This window comes from Lampris incognitus, chromosome 16 (genome assembly GCF_029633865.1).
Source record: "Lampris incognitus isolate fLamInc1 chromosome 16, fLamInc1.hap2, whole genome shotgun sequence".
In the NCBI taxonomy this organism is placed as follows: domain Eukaryota; kingdom Metazoa; phylum Chordata; class Actinopteri; order Lampriformes; family Lampridae; genus Lampris; species Lampris incognitus.
The window spans coordinates 31,976,968-32,000,824 of record NC_079226.1 but is presented as its reverse complement, the minus strand read 5'-3'; the positions used below and the strand labels follow the sequence as shown (position 1 = coordinate 32,000,824).

Sequence of the window (23,857 nt, the reverse complement as noted above, 5' to 3'; positions counted from 1 at the left end):
TTTTTTGTTTTTTTTTGTTTAAGAAAAGTCCAGCTTCAGCTCAAACAATGACAGATAATCAGAGTGGTGCAGGTTCTGGCAAGACAAAACTGTAATCTGGCGCTAGACAGACCAGACCACCATGCCAGTAGACTGTTGGTGGACCCAATCTCACCTCTCCCTCTTTGTATGTCTCTCTCTCTCTTAAAAGAAGACATACCAAAAGTTATCGAGTGGGGATTTAGGAGGGAACCTGCATTTTAATCAAATACCAGGGGCCAAACTGTTGTACTGATGATCGAACAGTAACACATGGGAGAAGCAGAGAAAGGTTTTGACATGATTTTGCGAGTCAATCACCAGCTAATCAGAGAGAGAGGGAGGGAGAGAGAAAGAGAGAGAGAGAAAGAGGGAGTGAGAGAGAAAGACAGAGCGAGTGAGAGAGAAAGAGAGGGAGTGAGAGAGAGAGAGAGAAAGAGAGACAGGGACAGAGACAGAGAAAGAGAGGGAGAGGGCGACAGGGGGATTATCTCGGATGAGATCACATGTTTTGCCATGTCTTAAGGACTTGTTCTCTAAGCACAGCGGCATGGTATTGTAAACACAGTACATAGCCACCGAACTAACAGAGAGCCCCTCCACAGAAACCCCCTGCCTTTCTCACAAGTAACCCTAGTCAAATAAGAGGTTGATGGAGGGGCCGCAGTTATAGTCTGTGACCGTTCTGTGTGCACATGCTTGCGTCACTTTTTGTGCAAACCTGGTTACTCACCACACTGGCAAAGACACACATCGTCACTTCTGCATGTACACACGCAGGTGTGTCCGTGCTCCAAGAAGTACAATATACACAAACAAGCACAAACAAATGGGCAGAGGTTGATGGGTAGCAGGTTGGATGCCTTTTCACCTCCAGCTCAAGAGCATTTTTTTTTTTTTGAGTGAAGCTGAGCGAGATCAAGCAGTAGTTAGTGAGCAAACACTTTGCGTAAAACCTCAGGAATCATGGAGGACAGATGTGATAACTGGTCATCAGGCCATCAGGCAGCCTCAGGAGCCAAGAACACCCAGCAAATCCTCCTCCTCCTCCTCGGAAGAGCAGAGCTCAGAGGTCAGCAGGTGAAGAGGAGGTCAGAAACTAATAGTCATTGAGCTGTGAGCAAGGCAGCCCGTTCAGACTGCAGCTGACACGGCTGCCTAGAGACCGACTGGGGTTTGAATAAAGTCCGGGGCCTACAGTCATAAATTAACTCATAGAGGGAGTGCTAATCTAAGGTCACAAGGAGGATCGCTGAGGTCGCTCTTACTCACTCTGGGTTGACTGCTGGAACTTCCAACACACCCAATTCGAGGGTTGTATTTTTTTAAATTATTATTATTAACCTCTATTTAACCAGGGATAGGTTTTTCAGATTGCAATCGGAGATAGAGGACATTGCTCAAGAGCACCCAAGTGGTGGTCTTAGAGGGAGGGGTGAGGATTTCCGGGCCATTTTTTTTAAGAATTCGGATTTATCACCATGAACACCTGAGTACCATCATTAATTCTCTGCCGTCTCTTGAATCTGCTTAGCAGTAGTTGGTGTCTACAGCATGGAGGCAAACAGGTGAGGCCCGAGTCGCTGACCAGGCGTGGGGCAACTATGTCAGCCATCCAGCATCTGTTCAGCCATCGCTGCAGCCTAAAAGCGTTTGGTGTTGGGAGAAGCTGAAAATCGAGGTAGGGGTGTCTCGCGTTACAAGTCACCGAAGTATTGAAGCCACTCCCTATGAGAGTGCTTGTTACCCCAAAATGTGGGGCGGACTTTGAAATTACGATGCTGTTGCAAAATGTGACACGTAGAGCACCGGGGGAAGTGTGTGATGTCAAGCAGGGAGTGTGTGCCCCACTCGCTCTGCATCAGCATGGTGTCTAGATAGGGGGACTGATAGTGTCCGGAGAGTTGGGCAGATCAGAGGAGACCAGGTCAGCAGCAGCATATCACCATCTCCTCCCCAGATAGCTGATACCTCCGTCACAAGTAGATATGTTGACCCTGCCCTCTTTCATTACAAGACCTGACAGTGAGGTGAACTGCTGGCAAACAGGGTGAAACCCACTTAATAACCCAGATAGTTAAAGGCAATGCTCTGAATTTTGCAAAACTTGATGACAACATACACATTTGTATGTGTGTGTGTATGTGTGTGCGATTTTGCATGCATGCATTTGTGTAAGTGAGTATGTAAGTCTGACTGTGTAAGAGAGAGAGGAGAGAGGGAGTCATTTCCAAAGTCAGGTTTTAATGAGTTCAGATCCTTGGGCATCTATGCTTGAAAATTCCCATTATGCATCTTGATGAATCAGCAGACTTTAATCTAAAGCGTTTTCCATGATCCTCCTCTCCGTTTGCTTTAAGTTGCTCATTCATTGTGTTGTGGCTGGATTACGTTCAGTTTAATCTACAATCTGAAGCAGAACACAATGTCCAGCCGTGAGCAAAACATAGCTTTAGCGCATCCTTCTTTTGTGACTGGACAGTAAGATGAAGGATGGATCAGGTGTAGTTACACATACTGGTAACACACACCTCAAATTTGGTTTAAAGGGGTGTCTGAGGGTGTCCAGGTGGCGTAGCAGTCTATTCTGTTGCCTACGAACACAGGGATCGCCGGTTCGAATCCCCATGTTACCTCCGGCTTGGTCAGACATCTCTACAGACACAATTGGCCGTGTCTGTGGGTGGGAAGTTGGATGTGTCCTAGTCGCTGCACTAGCACCTCCTCTGGTCGGTCAGGGCGCCATTCGTGGGGGAGGGGATTGGGGGGAATAGCGTGATCCTCCCACGCACTACATCCCCCTGGCGAAACTCCTCACTGTCAGGTGAAAAGAAGCAGCTGGTGACTCCACATGTATTAGAGGAGACATGTGGTAGTCTGCAGCCCTCCCCAGATCGGTAGAGTGATCTAAATTACCTACATAAATAAATACATACATACATACATACATAAATAAAGGGGCATCTGGGTGGCATGGCGGTGTATTCCATTGCCTACCAACAATGGGATCACCGGTTTGAATCCCCGTGTTACCCCCGGCTTGGTCGGGCATCCCTACAGACACAATTTGCCGTGTCTGCGGATGAGAAGACGGATGTGGTTATGTGTCCTAGTCGCTGCACTAGTGCCTCCTCTTGTCGGTCGGGGCACCTATTCGGGGCGGGAGAGGGAACTGGGGGGAATAGTGTGAGCCTCCCACATGCTACGTCCCCCTGGTGAAACTCCTCACTGTCAGGTGAAAAGACGCAGCTGGCGACTCCACATGTATCGGAGGAGACAAGTGGTAGTCTGCAGCCCTCCCCGGATTGGCAGAGCAAGTGGAGCAGCGACTGGGACAACTCGGAAGAGTGAGGTAATTGGCCGGGGGGAAACCCCCCCCCAAAAAAATGGTTAAACAGTGGTGGTTTTCGCTTGGACAAAATTAGCTGTACTAGTAAATGGTTCCTAACTAATTTATTAACTTTTTTTATATACTGCACATGCTACTTTCTGAAGGAAAAAGGGAAAATAGGGTTCATCTGACAAGTTTGTATCTGTTCCAGTTTTAGCTGACTCTTGAATTTAACCATTGACCCTTGTGAAACAGAGCTAATGGTTAGCGGCAACCCGCTCAATCATTAATTGTGAAACGCTATTGGTCCAAATGTTAACAGATGTAAAAAAAAAAAAAAACAACAGACAAAGGGGAGAGCGTTATTAAGATGGTGACAGGGGTTAAATTCATAAATACACTAAAATGTTAGAGCACCTTACTGAACGACAAATTCGACTGACCACATGATGCCAAGTTACGGCAACGGCTATGTACTGATTGCATCTCTTAAAATCGGCTTTCCTCAGATGCAGATTAGGGGTAAGAAACAGGTTAAAGAATTATTTTTGTGTGGTTCAACGTGCACGGTGCAAAAGCGGGTGAAACCGTGGAAAAGGTGTCATCATGTCAAAGGCGTTATCACGTTTTGCTCCATCGACTCTTACAAGAAAGATAGCCTATCAAGTCCTAATATTTAACTAAAGGGTTCAGTGCAGGTCACAGAGCCCAGCGTGCTGCATCTGAGTCGACTCAAATCTCATGCCTTGCGCTAAAAAGGCCAGGCGGACGAGTGATAAGAGCTGATCCAAACATCTCGTGTCATTAAAATAAATGTTTACACGAAAGGTAAACCTCGTGACATTGCTGCACATGTCCTCTCTGGGTGATCCCACCGACTTGAGTCCAATGATGGAGACTGTTGTTGCCCCCCCCCCCCCCCCCCGAGGGCCCTTTATGGCAAAATCAGGCAACGTAATCTATCTCAAGTATTGGATTAACGATGGAATGAAATGGAAAAACTTGGGGAAATCGCTCAATTTGAAAAATTCCCATGTTATTGTGGTCTGGGGCGTTCTTACAGCCATTTATGAAAATGAAAATCTCCCGTCAAAGCTGCCAACTAGGGGACTATCACTCATCTGCGATGTCAACAGGTATCGCCAGTCACTGAACTCGAGTTTTTAAATTCAAACTTATCCTAACAGTATTATTTTCATTTCAAAGCAATAAAAATCAGCAATTCCTTCAAAAAACACCCCTAGGGAGCATCAGGGTAGCATAGCGGTCTATCCCGTTGCCTATCAACAACAGGGATCACCGGTTCGAATCCCCGTGTTACCTCCAGCTTGGTCGGGCATCCCTACAGATACAATTGGCTGTGTCTGCGAGTGGGAAGCCAGATGTGGGTATGTGTCCTGGTCGCTGCACTAGCGCCTCCTCTCGTCGGTCAGGGCGCCTGTTCAGGGGGGAAGGGGGAAATGGGGAGGAATAGCGTGATCCTCCCACGCGCTATGTCCCCCTGGTGAAACTCCTCACTGTCAGGTGAAAAGAAGCGGCTGGTGACTCCACATGTATCGGGGGAGGCATGTGGTAGTCTGCAGCCCTCCCCGGATCGGCAGAGGGGGTGGAGCAGTGACCGGGACGACTCGGAAGAGTGGGGTAATTGGCCGGATACAACTGGGGAGAAAAAGGGGGGAAAGCAAAAAAACAAAAAACAAAAACAAAACAACAAAAAAAGATTGAGCTGTCATAGATCCAAAAAAAGAAAGAAAGAATTAAATATATATATTTTAATGGAGTGTCGTTGCTCTGTCTGGCTCCGAGCAAACCACGAGGTGCATCTCTCTTTCCTTCTCCTCCACAGTCAGACTCAAGAGATAAATGCCATGTCACAGGCAACCACGTCAACCTTTTTTTCCATGTTTTTCCACACCAAAGTGGGTCAATGGGTAAAACACTCCTAACTTGGCGAGAGGGGAGGTGAGCAGCATGAAGCAGTCTTTCCAAAAAGCAATAACATGGCGGGATAGTAGTCACTCAGCACCCCCCCTTCAGAATAACACACTCAGCAACACGGGCTTCCACTTACCCGCGTGTACGTGTGTGTGTGTGTGTTTGTGTGTGAGACAGAGTGTTTGTGAGAAACAGTGGGAGTGAGAGAACAAGAGCAGAGAGAAAGAAAGATAGGAAAGAGACAGCAAGAGTGAGAGGCGCAGAAGACAGATTAGTTCACTTTCAGAAATGTTGAACCACCTCAGATTCTTCACAACTTTTGGACCACTTAACGTAGGTGTGTGTGTGTTTGCGTGTATGATTGAGTGTGCCTGTGGATTTGCGTAATTAATTATGAAGGAGTGAGAGATGAGAGAAAGCGTTTAAGAACATGGTTAAGTGGTTGTTTGTGCGTGTGTCTCTCTACATGCACGTGCATACGTATATACACCAGCCCACCTCTACATGCACGTGTATATACACACACTTAAGAGCAGACGTGGGCTCTAAGGGAGGACCCGGAGGGTCTGGCAGAGGAGCACACAGTGAGGTGAAACCTGACAGAGGTCAAAGTGGGGGAGTCGCCCCGGTCTTATCAGCCACTACTATTTAAGCTATGTTTGGGCTGTAAACATCCTGCCGCCCAGCTGAAAGAACCCACTCCGGCCTCCAGAATCCCAGAAGATGCAGACGGCGAACCACTGTGACACTTAAAAACGACAACTGAGGAAAAACCAAGGAGCTCTGGACAACATGGGAAACCAGGCAAAAATCTACCTTTTCTATTTACAGTGGATGGCTGTGTCCTGTGCCTCTGATCTTCTGCGCACTTGTGTCCAAACTTATGGAATTTCAAATTACTCTCAATTTATCTGACCCCCCCCCCCAAACTGGTCCTTACCCCCCAATTCAGCAAGCACAGCAAATATTTTACGAGCAAATCTGTAAAGCCTTCTGAAGACTGGTTGGTACCCTGCAAGGTTAGGTTGGCTCTCGCTATAGAAAAGCCTACTGGCCAAAACCTAAACTCTACCAGCATTTGGTGGCTGGCGGTAATGTCTCACCCTGAGTCTAAACACCAGCAGTGGTGAGTAAATTGTTAACTATTCATTGTGGCTCAAAACTATAGCAAACCCCAGATGATACATGCTGAGTGGACCTAAGAGCTTACCGCAAGAGCTGAGTGAACTCATCTCTCTAGCAAACACACACACACACACACACACACACACACACACACACACACACACCTGTATTTTCAATTCATCACATGCTATAACTGTTTCCTTCTACGTTGCCAAGTCAGACTGTTAAACTTTTGGTGCAACACAAGGGTCAGCCAAGCCCGAAAGCATCCAAGTAAACACTGGTGCTCTGGACCACAGAAGAAAAAAAAAGGGGGAGAAAACAGATAAAGTCTTCCTCGTAGAGTTCGGTCACAACGTCTGTCCGCATCTGTTGTTTAGACACCCCAGTCACAGAATTAGCAGTGAATAAATATAACAGTTAAAAATTAACATTTCCATCGAGCTGTTTTGTTGGCAAATGGCGAATTTGCAAAGAAAGAAAAGCTAAATAGAATGACTTAAATATGTAAATGAAAACCCTAAACATTGCAAAAAGGGTTTATGCTGCTTGCTTGAGGTGGAAGTGTTGACACATCGATGAAGAGGAGGCGAGATAGAAGAGATAGAAGAGATTGTGAAATAGAAGTGACTGTAACAGAAGTTAGGTATTTCTCTAACGGCAGTTCTTTTCAGCCCTCCTCCTTTTTTCATTTAAATAATTTTGATAATGTAATCTTGCCACACCCTGCACAAAGAGGGGTTGTGTATTTGCTCAAAACCAACTTAAAGAAACACATCTGATGCACCTTTCACATAAAATTCCCTTTACATTTGGACCGAATCAGGTAGAGAGCTGGTATGACGGTTAAAATTGTCATAAAAACAGGTTCAGGTTATTTAAGACGAATTAATGTCCGAGATGTTTGTCAAGCTAAACATGAGACAAAGCAGACGCCGCTGAAAATATCATGAGATCACAGTTGGACCACGATAAACTGCTGCAATTCTGGGAAACTCTTATCACGAACATCTGTGTTCAGTCTGTTTCCTACAGCACCCATGATGCATCTCTCCCTCACCTTCTCTGCCAGAAGTTCTCGGATTTTCCCCGCTTGGAGACGGAACCTCAGCAGCTGCATCTCCAGGGCAACGCAGCGTTTCTGCCAATCGACGCTGGCCGGTCCAACCGCCCCCGCGCCGCCACTCTCCAGGACGTCTGCCATGGGGTCAGGAACTCTGTGACCTTGGACTGGACCTGAAGACAGACAAACAGAGGAGAACACACACACGTCTGGTCAGGTCTGCGTCCCCCTTTAGGACACTCGGGTACACTAGTATGCCAACGATGAGGTGGATGGTTGCAGCCCAGGCGCTGGCCAGTTGAGGTACAGCGGAAACCACTTATAGCGATCGCATCCTTCTAGGCTGATATGATCATTATTACCAACTAATGGACATGTGTACACTTATTTAAAATAATGTAATGAAACAGACAGCGTCGCTATTTTACTGGATTTACTTGAATGAGACATTAGCCTACTGTCAGCTAGACAGCCACTTAAGGCTATCTCGTGATGAAATTAACCCCCCCCCCTCTTTTTTTCTCCCCAATTGTACCTGGCTAATCATCCCGCTCTCTGAGCTGTCCTGGTCGCTGCTCCACCCTCTGCCGATCCGGGGAGGGCTGCAGACTACCACATGCCTCCTCCGATACATGTGGAGTTGCCAGCCGCTTCTTTTCACCTGACAGTGAGGAGTTTCGCCAGGGGGACGTAGCGCATGGGAGGATCATGCCATTCCCCCCAGTTCCCCCTCATCCCTGAACAGGCGCCCCGTCCGACCAGAGGAGGTACTAGTGCAGCGACCAGGACACATACCCACATCCGACTTCCCACCCGCAGACACGGAATTGGCCTTGGTGGGTTGTGTCTGTTGGGATGCCCGACCAAGCCGGAGGCAACACAGGGATTTGAACTGGTAATCCCCGTGTTGAAAGGCAACAGAATAAACCACTATGCTACCTGGATGCTCTGAAATGAAACATTTTAACAACAGATTCCTGAATTACCTTGGGAGCTGTTTTATTTACAATTTCCCCATGTGTGCAGGACCCAAAATGACCACTAGAGCGTTAGTATAGCAATGACTTTTGTTTGCCAAGCCGTTGCTCACTATAACCACCATTGTGCTTAGTGCCTCCTACAGGTCGTAGGGATTTCAGGGAAATGGAGCGAGCTGCCGCATGGGTTAGATTCCCCCAGAGAAGGCGAAATGTAGCAGTTAGCTGGTTCCATGTGTATCAGAGGGACACATGTCGAGGTGTACTCCCTCCAAAACCACTGCAGGGGCTGTACAATGGTAGGTCCTCCTGAGGATAGGGAATTGTACATGCGAAACCTGGGATGAAAAAGGGAAAGTTTTGCATCCTTTTTATAATCCTGCCTCGCATATTAGATGATTCCAGTAACCAACCCATCAAGGCCAATTCAGGAATAATTCATCTTATGTATTACATACACAAAAGAAACGAAATTCCGTTTCCCCCAGCCCACAGCAGTGCAACACAAAAGACAAAGACACATAGCCAAAAACCTCCAAAAACAACACCACCAGTAACATACAAAAACAGAGAGAAGAAAAAACCCCACACACAGCCCACCCAGTGAAACACAGTCCAAAAACTCCACCGTTCAGATAACGGAAGCCAGCCATGATGACTGTCGGACCTGCCGATCTGCATGGGCTAGCAGTTAGCTTAGCCTGCCCGCGTCCACGTCCTGTCAGACCGCCCTCGGTGTTTCCTCTTCAGTCACAGCTCCAGGCAAGGCCGTGGTCCTTGGGCCCATCAGATGCAGCAGGCCAGGCTCCCTCAGCCAGCCGATCCAACGCTAGCGCTTCAGCCAGACACCTTCCGCACACCTCCCCCGCACTCCACACGATCCCGCTCGGGCAGGGCCGTGGGCTAGCAGTTAGCTTAGCCTGCCCCGCTTCCGCGTCCTATCAGACCAACCTCGGTGCCTCCACCTCGGTCCCACAGGACGCAGCAGACCAAGCTGTCTCAGCTGATCCAGCGCTAGCTCTCCCAGCCAGGCGAAATCGACGATCAAATTAAAATCTTCACACGGTGACACAAACTGAGACGCAGAGTCGAGGACGAAGACGCTGCATAAATGGTACTGGGTGAAGCCGCTACAAACGCCAGTCCGCGCCGCCATCTTCCCACACCGGAAGCGGTGAATTTATAAAATTACCAAGCAAGTGACATAAAAGAGTTGGGCTATGATGTATTTATGTGATTCATTTGTTTTGCAATGTCGTGTGGTTTGGTGAATTTGCTGCAATATAAATTTTGCAGCATCGCTTTTGATAGTATGTAAGACTATTAACACACTAATTGATATATATCCTGTTTTACATCAAGGGTTAAGTGTCTCTTTCTGTTCACAGTAACAAGATGTTGATCGTGGAGCAAAACAAATGACACATATCACGCACAGCGCATATGAAGAGCATTACTGTAAGAGGAGGTTGCACACCATCACTTCATAGTATTTCCTCAAGCGCTGCAGCTTCTGGTTTCACTTACAGCTACAGAGGGGCAAAATAGTGATTTAGCCTCTAAAATGCTCCTCACTGCCCACACTTCCCATGACTCACCAAGGAAATGTGAGTAAAGCAAATACTCGCCACGAGTTCTCTGTGACACAGTCGTAGAAAAGCTTCCTCTCACTTTCACTGTGTGACACACAACCGCATGCACGCACACACCTGCTCACACACAGGGTATACTGCCACAGAAATGCATACTGTGTGTGTGTGTGTGTGTGTGTGTGTGTGTGTGTGTGTGTGTGTGTGTGTGTGTGTGTGTGTGTGTGTGTGTGTGTGTGTGTGTGTAACTTCCTCTCTCTCTCTGGCTTTCTCCTCTGTCTGTCTTTGTCTCACTCTCTCAAGTTTTGAAAAGGCACACATGCACTCTCTCTCTCTCTCTCTCTCTCTCTCTCACACACACACACACACACACACACACACACGCTAGAGCAAATAAAGGCTGAAAGGGAATTCTTCCTTTTCATTCTTAGTCCCTCTCACTTCTAATCGCAGTTTTTCTCTTTCCCTTTCTCATTTTCTCTCTTGTTCTCTCTCTCTCTCCCTCTCTCTCTCATGCCCACACACACACACACACACACACACACACACACACACACACACACACACACACACACACACACACACACACACACACACACACGCTGAACAAAACCCCAGCAGGGAGCCTCTCTATCAGTGGGGGAGCTGGGTTCATGCGTGCTGGTTCCTGGGCCTGTCAGCCCACAGAGCAGGTCGGCGCTCTGCTTTTTAACCAAATTACCTACTAACCCAATCCCCGGGTCGCTCTCCCCACCCACGACTCCCCCAGCCATGCAATCCCTTCTTAATTACAGGGCAGGAGTGAAACAGGATCCAGCACGGCACAATGGTGTCTTTCTGCATGACAGTCCCATCACAGCTAGAAAGGGGGGCCCGCGAGCTCGCCTAGGCAAAGAAAGGAGAGAAAGAATGTGTGAGAATGAATGGGCCAACCGCTGAATGTGGGAAACCAGGGTGTTGAAGTTATTTTTACCTGGGAAGGCTTGACTGGTGGCCATTTTTCTCTTGGCTAGACGCTCATTCACAGAGGTTCAGGCGCTGTTGTGTGAACTCACTAAAAAGCTGACTATGCCGAGATGAAAGTGCCCATAACAAGCAGCGTTGGGGTTGCAGCGCATTATTACAAACTAGCAACGATGTTGAGGAGCCTACTGTTTTGCGTTGTGAAAATCTGTGCGTCTTGGAAAAAAAAGAGGGAAAGGTCTGATGATCTGTGAACAAGCCGTGGAGCCAACAATGAAACCAGATGCGCTTGGAGTAATTTTAGGTCCTGCAGTGGCATACAAAAGGGTGAACACGGGCCCCGAGTTAAACAACATATAGACAAGGGCCGACAGACAGACAGACTCTGAGGGCAGCCAGACACCGCCAGTGGAACTGCAGACGTTCAAAGTCCAGCAGCTAGAACTGCACCGCTGCACTCCCTGCAATTAGCATGCTCATAAATACAGGCCTAGCAAACAAATTACAGAAGTCACGCACGCGGAGGTTCCACCAGTCGACCGCTGCGCCCAGACTGGACGGTCTTAAGGTCCAGCTCTGGACGCTTTCCTCCATTTCCGGGACCAACCAGAGGCCATGAAGGTCAAGCGAAGGGAGACGCAGGCGTGTGTGTGTGTGTGTGCGTGTGTGTGTGCTCAGTTGGCTTTGACCAGCCCAACTCAGCCACACCAGGACCAGGGGCAGGCCGGTACAGAGCAGACTCTCCTCCAACCAGGAGGTAAAACAGCTGGGTGCAAACGAGCCGCTTGCTGGTTAACACCCTCCACACTGCCATGTTAATTTTCCCCGTAGCGATTCCTTACCTCACAGCGCTTGATTAAGCCGTGTGTGTGTGTGTGTGTGTGTGTGTGTGTGTGTGTGTGTGTGTGTGTGTGTGTGTGTGTGTGTGTGTGTGTTCCACCCATGCCAACCAATGCCAGGAACCCGAGTGAATAATCACTGTGTCGTCAAGTCAAGTTTTCTACTTAGCAGGAGGAGGAGGAGGAGGAGGAGGAGGAAGGCAGCCATTGTCAACAAATAGCCACATCCCTTCCTCGATTGCTGTTTCTAATGAAAAACAGTGTGCGCAAGCCTGAAACCCAAAACACGAGCCTGTCAAAAATGAGGTCGTTTTTGTGCTCTTAATGTGTGTGTGTGTGTGTGTGTGTGTGTGGGAGTAGTGTAACCTAACCTTTGGCTTTTGTTATAGCTGAGATTTAAACTGAAGTCATTTCTCTGCCTGCAGGAGCACAGCCCTCCATTTTGGAACGGTTTATACATACGCAAGTCCAGGGCACAACTTTCCGCTGAGGCTACCGTCACACACAAACCAACGAATACTATTCTCTTCCAGGGTATCGTCTATTGTATCTGGCGTGCGCCATGGCTGGAAAAATTCAGGTGGACGCGGGAAGCCAAGACACGACAAATACCCGTTTTTCACCGGCTGCGCTGCAGAGACAGGTCTAATAACATTTAGGCCACCCAGAGCGGTCAGCGCCGGGACCGGGTCGGGCGGGGGGGGGGGGAGTGGGGGATGAGGGGGAGTATCTGGAACCGGCCACGGTGACTTCTCCCCTGGCTTTCAGTCAGATGAGAGGGCCCTGGGCGCTTCTCCGCTTCCATCCAGCTGGGAGACCATGGATGCAGTCGGGGCCAGTGCAAACACCCGAGAAGACAACTGAATGGAAATCCCACCACGAGGATCCCACCAGGACAGGGTCCGCAGTGCAGGTTCCTCCCAAACGGCCCGCTGTTGCTGTCAGCTGTTTTCCGTCGACCACACTGACAGCTACACCGTATTATTCCTACGACAGAGTCGGAGCTGCTGTTAGGAGGAGGCTTTTTTTTCCACCCCCTCGCGTGTCGGCCGTGGAAGCCATCACAGAACAATGTGAGATTGTTTGGACAGTAATGATGTGATGTTTCTTGCAATTACAACACCCGGCCAGCTCCGAGAAAGGGAGGCAGAGGGTGTGTGCTGTCCCCCGGGGTGCACGGGGAGCACATGCAGAAGTCCTCAGTCGTTTGTTCCATTGAACAGGGCCTCCTTAATCACCCCATATTCAAACACAAACTCCCTGACCAGCCGTAACTCTTCAGCGCTCGCATATGTGAGCGCACACACACACACACACACACACACACACAACAAATACCAACACACACACACACACACACACACACACACACACACACAAACACACAGTGCTGAGCATGCAGCTGCGGTGATGTAAGTGATTAGGTGGTTCAGTGATATCATCCCCCACCAGACATTTCAAATCCCCAATGTTGTTGTCTCTGCCTGAGAACCAACTGGCCTTCCTCCTCCTCCTCCTCCTCCCTCTACTTTTTAGCCATCTTTTCTCTTTTCCTACAAATTGACTGTGCTCAGACAGCACAGGGGCCCCCCGTGCGTGTGTGTGTAAATCTGGGTCACCCGCCACGAATGTGTGTCAGCGCGGCGCGGCGCATCCGCACGTGTACGAAACGAGACAATGACGAATCACCAGGGAGCGCGAGGAGTCAAGGAGGCCGCGTTGGAGATTCTCTAATCTTCACTTCCGCGGCCCTGTCTGTTTAGCTGGGGAGGTGGTGGTGGTGGTGGGGGTCTCTCTCGACTCCCACGCGACCGAGTGGGCCTCACACTTTTGTATACAATAGCGAGTGACTGTTTTTCCGACCTGATTTACAACAAAGGTGGGTAACTCTTCTTACAGATGACAAAGGAAGACAGCGAGAGAACATCTCTGAAGCTCACGCACAAGTAGTAAACTATTTCTTAACCTCTGACCCCGTTCTTGGAAATGGGGAGATTTATGTTTCCTGACACATAAGCAGAATCGCTTAAAGATTTTGTGAATTACTGCCCTACGTCAGGAGCTGATGTAACCTGCTTTTCCCCAGTTCTTCTGTAATAACGATGATTCAGTGCACTGTATGGGTCGCAGGAGGACCTCAGCTTGACGTGTCGCTGTTGGTATACACCTCCCCTTGACTCTGCGCATTTATCCGCCTGTCTTCCCTGGTTTACACCTCCTTCTCTGCTCCGCCGTCCCTCACATCCTCCTCTTCTTTACCTTTAACCTGCAACTCCAGCACCTCTCATCCACTTGCCCCAACACCTCCTGTCCTCCTACCTCCCCCTCCTCTTCCAACACCTCTCCCGAGTTCCAGCCTCCTCTTCCTCCTCCATCACCTCTCCCAAGTTCCAGCCTCCTCCTCCTCTTCCTCCAACACCTCTCCAACCCTTCCCTCCACCTCCTCCTCTTCCTCCAACACCTCTCCAAGCCTTCCCTCCACCTCTTCTTCCACCTCTACAACCCTTCCCTCCACCTCCTCTTCCACCTCTCCAACCCTTCCCTCCACCTCCTCTTCCACCTCTCCAACCCTTCCCTCCACCTCCTCCTCTTCCTCCAACACCTCTCCAACCCTTCCCTCCACCTCTTCTTCCACCTCTCCAACCCTTCCCTCCACCTCCTCTTCCACCTCTCCAACCCTTCCCTCCACCTCCTCCTCTTCCTCCAACACCTCTCCAACCCTTCCCTCCACCTCTTCTTCCACCTCTACAACCCTTCCCTCCACCTCCTCTTCCACCTCTCCAACCCTTCCCTCCACCTCCTCCTCTTCCTCCAACACCTCTCCAACCCTTCCCTCCACCTCTTCTTCCACCTCTACAACCCTTCCCTCCACCTCCTCTTCCACCTCTACAACCCTTCCCTCCACCTCCTCCTCTTCCTCCAACACCTCTCCAACCCTTCCCTCCACCTCTTCTTCCACCTCTACAACCCTTCCCTCCACCTCCTCTTCCACCTCTACAACCCTTCCCACCACCTCCTCTTCCACCTCTCCAACCCTTCCCTCCACCTCTTCAACCCTTCCCTCCACCTCTTCTTCCACCTCTCCAACCCTTCCCTCCACCTCCTCTTCCACCTCTCCAACCCTTCCCTCCACCTCCTCCTCTTCCTCCAACACCTCTCCAACCCTTCCCTCCACCTCTTCTTCCACCTCTACAACCCTTCCCTCCACCTCCTCTTCCACCTCTCCAACCCTTCCCTCCACCTCCTCCTCTTCCTCCAACACCTCTCCAACCCTTCCCTCCACCTCTTCTTCCACCTCTACAACCCTTCCCTCCACCTCCTCTTCCACCTCTACAACCCTTCCCTCCACCTCCTCCTCTTCCTCCAACACCTCTCCAACCCTTCCCTCCACCTCTTCTTCCACCTCTACAACCCTTCCCTCCACCTCCTCTTCCACCTCTACAACCCTTCCCTCCACCTCCTCCTCTTCCTCCAACACCTCTCCAACCCTTCCCTCCACCTCTTCAACCCTTCCCTCCACCTCCTCTTCCACCTCTCCAACCCTTCCCTCCACCTCCTCTTCCACCTCTACAACCCTTCCCTCCACCTCCTCCTCTTCCTCCAACCCTTCCCTCCACCTCTTCTTCCACCTCTACAACCCTTCCCTCCACCTCTTCTTCCACCTCTCCAACCCTTCCCACCACCTCCTCTTCCACCTCTCCAACCCTTCCCTCCACCTCCTCCTCTTCTTCCAACACCTCTCCAACCTTTCCCTCCAACTCTTCTTCCACCTCCTCTTCCACCTCTCCAACCCTTCCCTCCACCTCCTCCTCCTCCAGGCTCTGTATCTTCCCCAGTGGAGGAAGCCAAGCTCTCGGGGCAGGTTAATGACAGGCCTTGGTAAACTGACCACACTCATTATCAGTCTCAGCCATAAATACAGGCCCTGACATTCCTCCACGCTGAGGTGTAAACATCTATCTCCAGAGCACCCCTGTCCTGTCTACCACACTGTCCCCCCACTCCCCCCGCCCCACCACACACATGCACGCACACACAACAAGGGATGAGCAATGCTGCAGGACACTGAAAATGTCTGTGAAAGACATGAGTAACAGTGGGAGACACCCTCCCCCACCCCCACCCCTTAACCATAAAATAAAGGAACAGAACCTATTACCTTGGAAGAGCGTGTGGCTACCGTTTCTGGTGAGGCAGAGTCAGACTGAGTTATGGACATGACTGAGTATACGCATAGTCAGGGCTGATTCAGGTCTTTGATGCTCAAAAGTCTCGGGTAATGACTTGCACAGGCGTTTGCATGCATGCATACTAGAATGTACACAACAGAGCGTGTACAGAAATACACACTTGCAAGCACACACGCACGCACGCACACACGCCTCGAAGGACATGCAAACATAACAACGCAGGGAGGTTTCCCTCTGCCTTCACACGTTCATGGACTCATATATGTGTTATACATGTAATTGCGGACATCGCAAGGACAAGCAGTGGCCAGATTTTGTCCAAAAAAGGTCACAAGGAACAGGTGTGCCAGACACGCACCGGTTAGTGGAATAGCAGCAACCATAAAAACGTCGGTCAGCAGAAAAAAAAACACACACACAAAAAAAAAACCCATTTAAAATCCTACAAATTCGACTTGCGCCTCTTGGGATTACCGAGCCTGATGGGCTACGGTACCCCGGTTTACTCTTATCGTGTCCAGTTTAATGTCAGCGAGCCGACAACTCCGAAGCCAAACCGGGACTCCCCGCTTCTAAACGCCACCATTCAAAAGACTTCATTCACCTTGTGACTTCTCGCTGTCTCCCCCCCTCTTCAAGTCGGCTTCTCTCCGCTCACGTAAACGTCCCTCGGAAACGCATTGTCGCAGCACTCATAACCTCGGCTGTGGTTTGTCTCGGTTGTCGCTCATTCATTTCTTTTCTCTCTCTCTCGCGCTCTCTATCTTTCCATGCCTCCCTCCGCGCGCTCCGCAGCCCTCCGGTTTCACTTGAACGGAGAGTTCAGTAGGACGCTGCAAGCAACCGCCGCTGCGCCGCGGAGCCCCATTGAATGGACACATCCCATATTCCTTTAAAGGGACCCGTGCAGGATCAAATTTCTCCAGGAGTCAAGCCCCCTTGTGTGCAGGACCCGCTCAGGGTATTGCATTGAGACTCATCTTTTTTTTGGGGGGGGGGTGTTCTCTCCTCTCCGGATGTAAACGCGCTCTTCTTGAGAAAGCTCTGCATTCAAATGAGGTCTGTGGGCAGCGCAGGGGGGCTGTGCAAGAATAACTAATATAGGCATGGCTATATACTACACGATGAGATGCAATATATTTTTTAACAGTCTAGTCGTGCACTTTTATTTAATATGCAAAGAGTTTAAGGGGCCCAACTGTGTGAGAAGGACGAAAATGTCTCACTCCAGGTTTGGGGTAATTACTCCGTCAGTGGTTGTTCTGTGAAGGCTAACCAGACGTTTGCTCGAATCAAACGTTGTTAAGAGGATGATGTGGAAGATTGCAAACGTTAACGAGTCATTATCTGGGCGGTAAACATCTTGTGATAATTTTGCAGACTTCTTACCAGCAGAAGGCGAGCAAGCTAAAGCCCTCGGAGCCCCTTCAGAAAGTCTTCACATCGACCCTCCCCCACCCCCACCCCCACAGGGATTCACTTCAATTTAAACCGTCAGAAATAGTTCACAGTCGCTCGCTTTAATCAGCGGAGCTGTTTGGAGACGAATGGGGCCCAATCAGAGAGGCAGCGTGTTGTGGCCCTGGTCCTGGTGGGGGGCTCGGTTTCGTCCGTCGTCTTCAGCGATAGAATTAAAGCACATCCTCATCTGGAACACTTTATAATGACTGAGCATTTACACCCGTTTCCCGGTCCACCCAAATAAATAACTCACAACTTTCGCGCCAGAGGTCAAGTCATTCTGCAGACGTCGGCGTTAGAACAGAGTCTGCTGTGGCTCTGCAATAAAATAAAATAAAAACCCAAACACGATGTATTTTAAGTCTGTCTGTAACACGGTCTCAGATCGAGCTGTTTTGTGATGCCTGACCTTTTTATAAGTTTGTGTCTCAGTGTGACAAGCATGTAGCAATGTGACCCGCCCTACGCCGTCTGCGGTGAAGGACAAATCGCATCCTAATACAGAGCGCACAAGAACACCGTGCAAGCAAGCGTGCATGCTCCACACGTGCACACATGACACCAAAATGCATGCGCGCACACGAACATAGGAGAGAGAGTGGAGGAGTGCAAGAGAGGTGGAGGGAGATATAGACATAAATGGCCTGGTAGGGAAAGAATGGGGGGGGGAGGGTGAGAACAGGGAAAGAGGGCGAGGAAGAGACAGAATGAAGAGAGACAGAAAGAGGGAGGGAGAGAGAGAGAGAAAGCAGACGGACAGACAGAGAAAGAGAGAATGCGCACAAATAACCACAAGTACTCTTCAAAGTGCTGGTCAACGTTGGAAGTGGTGCGTTTCATGCAAATGTAATCATATGCTCACATGGTGGCGCTTGAACAAAAGGAAGCGCTTGGCACGTCCTGCCTCCATAGGGTGTCTCCGTGTATTTATACACACATACACACGGTCCCTTACTATGTCTGCCGACTGCTAATCCGCCCTTCTCCGTTTTTATTCCCAACGGTCTTGAGTTTCCCTGAGCACCATGTCATCTTCATGCCTGGGCATCAGTCTACTGGCGGGATATTAGCCCGGCTATTCCTGTCCTATACGGCGACCCCACACAGCCGCTTTAACACCAGCCCCGTCTCTCCCCAAACCAGACCTGGATCAAATAGCATTTGCAGTATAATTCCTGCGCAGCGTTTGTTTTAACCGGGCCTGGCACGCCAAACGAGTGCGGTCTGCTATAACTGACGACGCGATGCCGTAACGGTTACACGACTTGAAAGTTTATTCGCATGGCACATTAATCGAGAAATTACAGGATATAAGTCTCGGATTTTCTAATATGGTAAGCTCCACACATCCAGCGCTCGTGATGGGAAGATAATTGCTGGGAATTGTATTCAAATCCTTTCTGGGCCGGGCTGAGTCAGAGCCAGCGATGGAGGGAGGTCGGAGCAGGTTTTCAGAGCCGCCGCTGGCCGGGCGACGGCCCTGCCTGGTGTTGCACAATGAGTCGGTGCCTCAGTGCGCTCAGTCAAAACAAGCGGTGTCAGGCCTACATGGTTTACATGCCTGCTCTCTGGCAGCACTGCCAGTGCAACGAGGAGGAGACAGGACAGCGAGAGGGGGCTCAGGGCCAGTTCTATCAACAGATCATAGATTAATGTTTTTGTGCTTTGTCCCCATTTTACCTTGCTATCGGGCCAAGTCGGAACCAAGCCAGATTTTCATTCTGACCGGGGCCACCAAGCCGCAGTTCGTAAACCTACAATAAGCTCAGCTGCTTCCACCGAAGGATGATCTAGTGTCTGTATAGGTCTGTCTGGAAAATACGATTTGCAGACCTATGCGGTCCACTGATGGCAGGGGTAGTACATTGGGACAATGAGCGGGGGGGGGGGCATGCCATTATGCCACATATAGGGGAGCAGACTCAATGACACGGGGTTGTCAAGACTGTTTAGTTCCTAAGTTCCATGGGTCACGATGGAATTAGGAAAATCTGCTTCCAGTTTTCAGGCGCTGCCTGAATGGAGCACGCTACAGGAAAATGTCCGCGGCGACGCAACCATTCCCCCTCTCACGTTGTGCAGTCACACAACACGCCATGCAAACATTCCCCCTCTCACGTTGTGCAGTCACACAACACACCATGCAACCATTCCCCCTCTCACGTTGTGCAGTCACACAACACGCCATGCAAACATTCCCCCTCTCACGTTGTGCAGTCACACAACACGCCATGCAAACGTTCCCCCAGGCCGTGAAGGCCTTGGATCTCTATGTGTTCAGCCTTTGTTTGACCAATGTTCTTGTTATGAACCGGCTTCTTGTTTATCCATCCGTCCATCGTGTACAGAACACATCTGTAAAAAGAAAAAAGTGTTTTCCACGTTAAAAAAAAGGGTTACTGAACTCAGCTGTCAAAGGTCAGTTGACGTGTGATCGCTGGTATTGACCCGTCTCCTGCAAAGATGCTATTTTTAAGGTACTCCCTCTCTGTCCCTGCTGTTGTTAGCACTTAGCCACTTGTCCACACAACAATCTTGAGGCTGAACAGATCCTCTTTTTTTTGCCCTCATGTTGACTGGTTATTTAACTACCAGGGATTTTGTTAGGCTAACAAATAGGTCTCCTTCTCCCCCTCTGATGTCCTTTGAGCATTTTATTGCCATTTGGCCAGCCGCTCTGGAACCACAGAGGGAGTGGAGCATGATGGAAACTCCATATAAAAAGAAAATAAACCAAACTCACAACATGAGAGAAGACAGCGCTTGGGACGAGCAAGGCAAAGGATAGCAGCTAGATTTGACACGGGGAGGGGTGGGGGGGTGGGGGGTGGGAGGCGCGCGCTGGACGTACATTATGTGAGTTTATGGCGGAAAAAACTACTCACCATTTCATTTTCCCCCCTCTGTGATAACAAGACCGTTAGCTCCTCTGCCCTTTGCCTCCTTCCCCTCTCTCACTTTCTTTTCAACCCCCTGCTTCCTCTCCCTCCATGTGTGGTCCGCTTGATGAGCGGCAGTTTGGGCTGAGCTTGACAGAGGCTGCTACTGCAGGTAGGAGTCATCTCTCTTCTGAGGAGGGAGAGAGACAGACAGACAGAAAGACCGACAGATAGACAGAGAGAGCGACAGACAGAGCAACAGACAGACAGACAGAAAGACCGACAGACAGGCAGACAGACAGACAGAGAGAGCAACAGGCAGAGCAACAGACAGACCGACAGAAAGACCGACAGATAGACAGAGAGAGCGACAGACAGAGAAACAGACAGACAGACAGAAAGACCGACAGACAGGCAGACAGACAGACAGAGAGAGCAACAGGCAGAGCAACAGACAGACCGACAGAAAGACCGATTGACAGACAGAGACCGACAGACCAATAGACCGACAGACAGACAGACAGACAGACAGATCAATAGACTGACTGACCGACCAACCAACTGACAGACAGACAGACAGACAGACAGATGGACTGACCGCAGACAGACCGACAGAGCAACAGAGAGACAGATGGACCGACCGACAGACTGCAGACAGACAAGACTGACCAACAGACAGGCAGGGTGATAAAGCGCGACAGACAGACAGAGCAACAGACAGATGGACCGACCGACAGATAGACAGACCAACCAGCCGACTGACAGAGAGACCGACAAAGGCCAGCAGACAGACTGAGACAGACCGACAGATGCACCAGGAACCCATTCCAACAATAAACATTGCGCCACAATTCGTGACCCAACGTTGGGCACACGTAATGGGCATTAAAACAGGGGTTTAAGCTGGCATTGTATATATTTTAAACATCATCTCCCCGCTCTGGAAAATGGGGCTGGTGAGTGAGATGTAGGCCAATGCGAAGTGACAGTGGCTTTGGAGGCAGACAGTGTGAGTGCGGTCAGACAATGATCTTAAAATCACAGGTCCAGAGATTGATGACTGTTTATCCACTTCACAATAACACTCATTTCACAAAGCACTGTGTGTGTGTGTGTGTGTGTGTCTGTGTGTGTGTGTGTGTGACACTATTCCTATGCATATCAGTGTGTGGTTGTCAGCATATTAGCACACGAGTGTCTGAGCGTGTGCACGTGTGTCTGTTTGCATGTGTGCAGGTCTTAGCCCGGCGGGCTTGACGACACAGGGTAAAGATTTAAATTACAACTCCGAATCCCTCGGTCATGCTTTGCGGAGATTTACTATAGGTGATCCGGCCCAAGTGTTTACAATCAGCTGGTGAGCAAATCACAGCCAATCTCACAGACCGCTGAGCCACAATTGTTGAATCCAGTTTTTCCACCCAAACTAAAACTGTGAAAGCAGCCACGTTAACATCTTTGCGGTGACATCTCATCGTGAATTTACGGTTCAACCGGCTGCTTGTTGACAATATCTACCCTCGTTCCTGGATTCTTCTGCCATCCCTCCATCACCTTATTACATTTTTTTTTTTTTTGCAGGAAACATCAACACGCACACATTTCATCACATGCGTCAGAGAGCAAGGTCGGCCCACAACGGAGTTATGGATCTTGCTCAGGGATACTGTGAACTTGGGAGGGAGGGCCTTCTTCCTGTTTTTTCATCTCGAAAAAGACATTATGCAGCCGTTACAACGGTTTGTTTAGTGCCAAAGAATGTGCGATTGGAAATATTTTCGTTTCACCCAGAGACTTCTGATTGAAACCAAGATCCAAGGAAGGCGGCTTGTGAGAAGCGCTGCACGTCAAGTGCTGCTTATGTGTTCAACGTGGAGGGTTTTCCCCCCTTGGTTTAATATGCATACCATCTGAATAAATAACACAGATGACAGAAACCCCTATTGATGGGGGTGCCATGGCAACTAAAGAATTAAATCTTGGGTGGGGCACCAAACCGATAGCTATTATTTCTGGTCGCCGCACCACCAAACATTTGTTGGGGGGGTGGGGGTGGAGGGGGGGTGTCAGTAAGAGGGAAGCGTGAGGTTTGCAGACAAACCTGCGAGAGGAGGCGAGTGAAGGCGCACCTTGCAAACGCCGCAGCGATCGGGGGGATCTCGGCCCATCATGGCGATTCCCACAGACAAAACAGTCACCACTTTGGACAGACAAGATCTGCCGAGGCACAACTCTCACACACTCTCTGTTTACACTGGGAAATACCGAGGGCAAATCAACTGAGAGAGAGAGAGGAGGGGGAGGGAGAGAGAGACAGGAGAAGAGAGGAGGGGGAAGGAGGGAGAGACAGGAGAGGGGGAGAGAGAGAGAGGAGGGGGGGAAGAGAGGGAGGGGGAGGGAGAGAGAGACAGGAGAGGAGAGGAGGGGGGAGAGAGATTGTGAGTGAAACTGCAGGCAGCATTTTTGTATGTTTACAATGCTGCACTAGTAGATAAAAAGCTAACGAAAAAGGGCGGGGGAATTTTTATTTTATTTTTTTATTTTGCAAACACACGATGAGGCAATGTCACATGGTCTATGAAATCTGCAGGGTGAGGAGCCGGGAGAGCTTCTGGGTGAGGAGCCGGGAGAGCTGCGGGACAATGGAGAGTAGAAGAGCATGTAACTGAGAAAAGCCTCTGGTATACACATACTATACTGTGAGTCCGGATGCTGCTGGCCTCCCTTCTCAGGGGCCAAGACAGTGAGAGTGTTGCTCGCAGACATGATAAGATCCCACCCCGATAAACGCCGACACTGTATACAACCTGCATCACAGGCGGCCATGTGAGCTTTGCAAGATCCTATCAAGGAGACGAGGCCGGTTGCACACCTTCAGCGCTGTGCAAGGACGTGAATTTTATCGACGGGAATGAAATTGTGGTTTTGTAGAATTCCTGTCGGGGAAACTTTTTTACTCGGCTGTTTTTTTTCCTCATCAGCCGACACTGGCTCAGTGTTAAAAACCGTTTCTTTTCATCTTCCAAGGTTTTTTGTGACACACTACACCCAGCTTAGAAGCAGCATGTGGGGCCGGGCCAGTGAAACTCTTTTTTTCAACGACGAGGACACTTGATATGTTTTGTTTTTCCTAAGAAAATTTCCTGCACCTGACCCTCCGGGTGTGTGTGTGTGTGTGGCTGTGTGAATGCATCTGTTGTCGGTGTGGGGCGGTGGTGTGAAGTGTGTGAGGGGTGTTTTGAGGAAGGTGTGAGGCCCACACAGACCATCACACAATCTATTAACTATTCCCTTGCCGCGCCCCACCTGCTGAAGACGTCATGTCTTTTTCCTCTAGATAAACACCGAGTACGAGTGAAATCATCGCGACAGTATTTGCGCCAACACATCCTCACTTGAGGGAGGTGCGAGCCAAATGTACCCCCCCCCACACACACACATACACACCACTTTGCACATATGTAGATGAACACATACATCACAACCG

The 23,857-nt window shown here is 49.7% G+C and overlaps 1 protein-coding gene across 1 annotated transcript in view; it reads right to left on the bottom strand.

Moving 5' to 3' along the window:
- Positions 1–16,860, bottom strand: part of plekhh1 (pleckstrin homology domain containing, family H (with MyTH4 domain) member 1) — a 43,357-nt gene extending 26,497 nt beyond the window's left edge. Inside the window, exons 1-2 of the mRNA XM_056295849.1 lie at positions 16,635–16,860; positions 7,470–7,645 (exon numbers count right to left, since the gene is read on the bottom strand). Of these exons, the coding sequence (XP_056151824.1) occupies positions 7,470–7,613 (144 nt within the window). The 5' untranslated portion in view covers positions 7,614–7,645; positions 16,635–16,860. The remainder of the gene's footprint in view (positions 1–7,469; positions 7,646–16,634) is intronic.
- Positions 16,861–23,857: the final 6,997 nt, after the last annotated feature.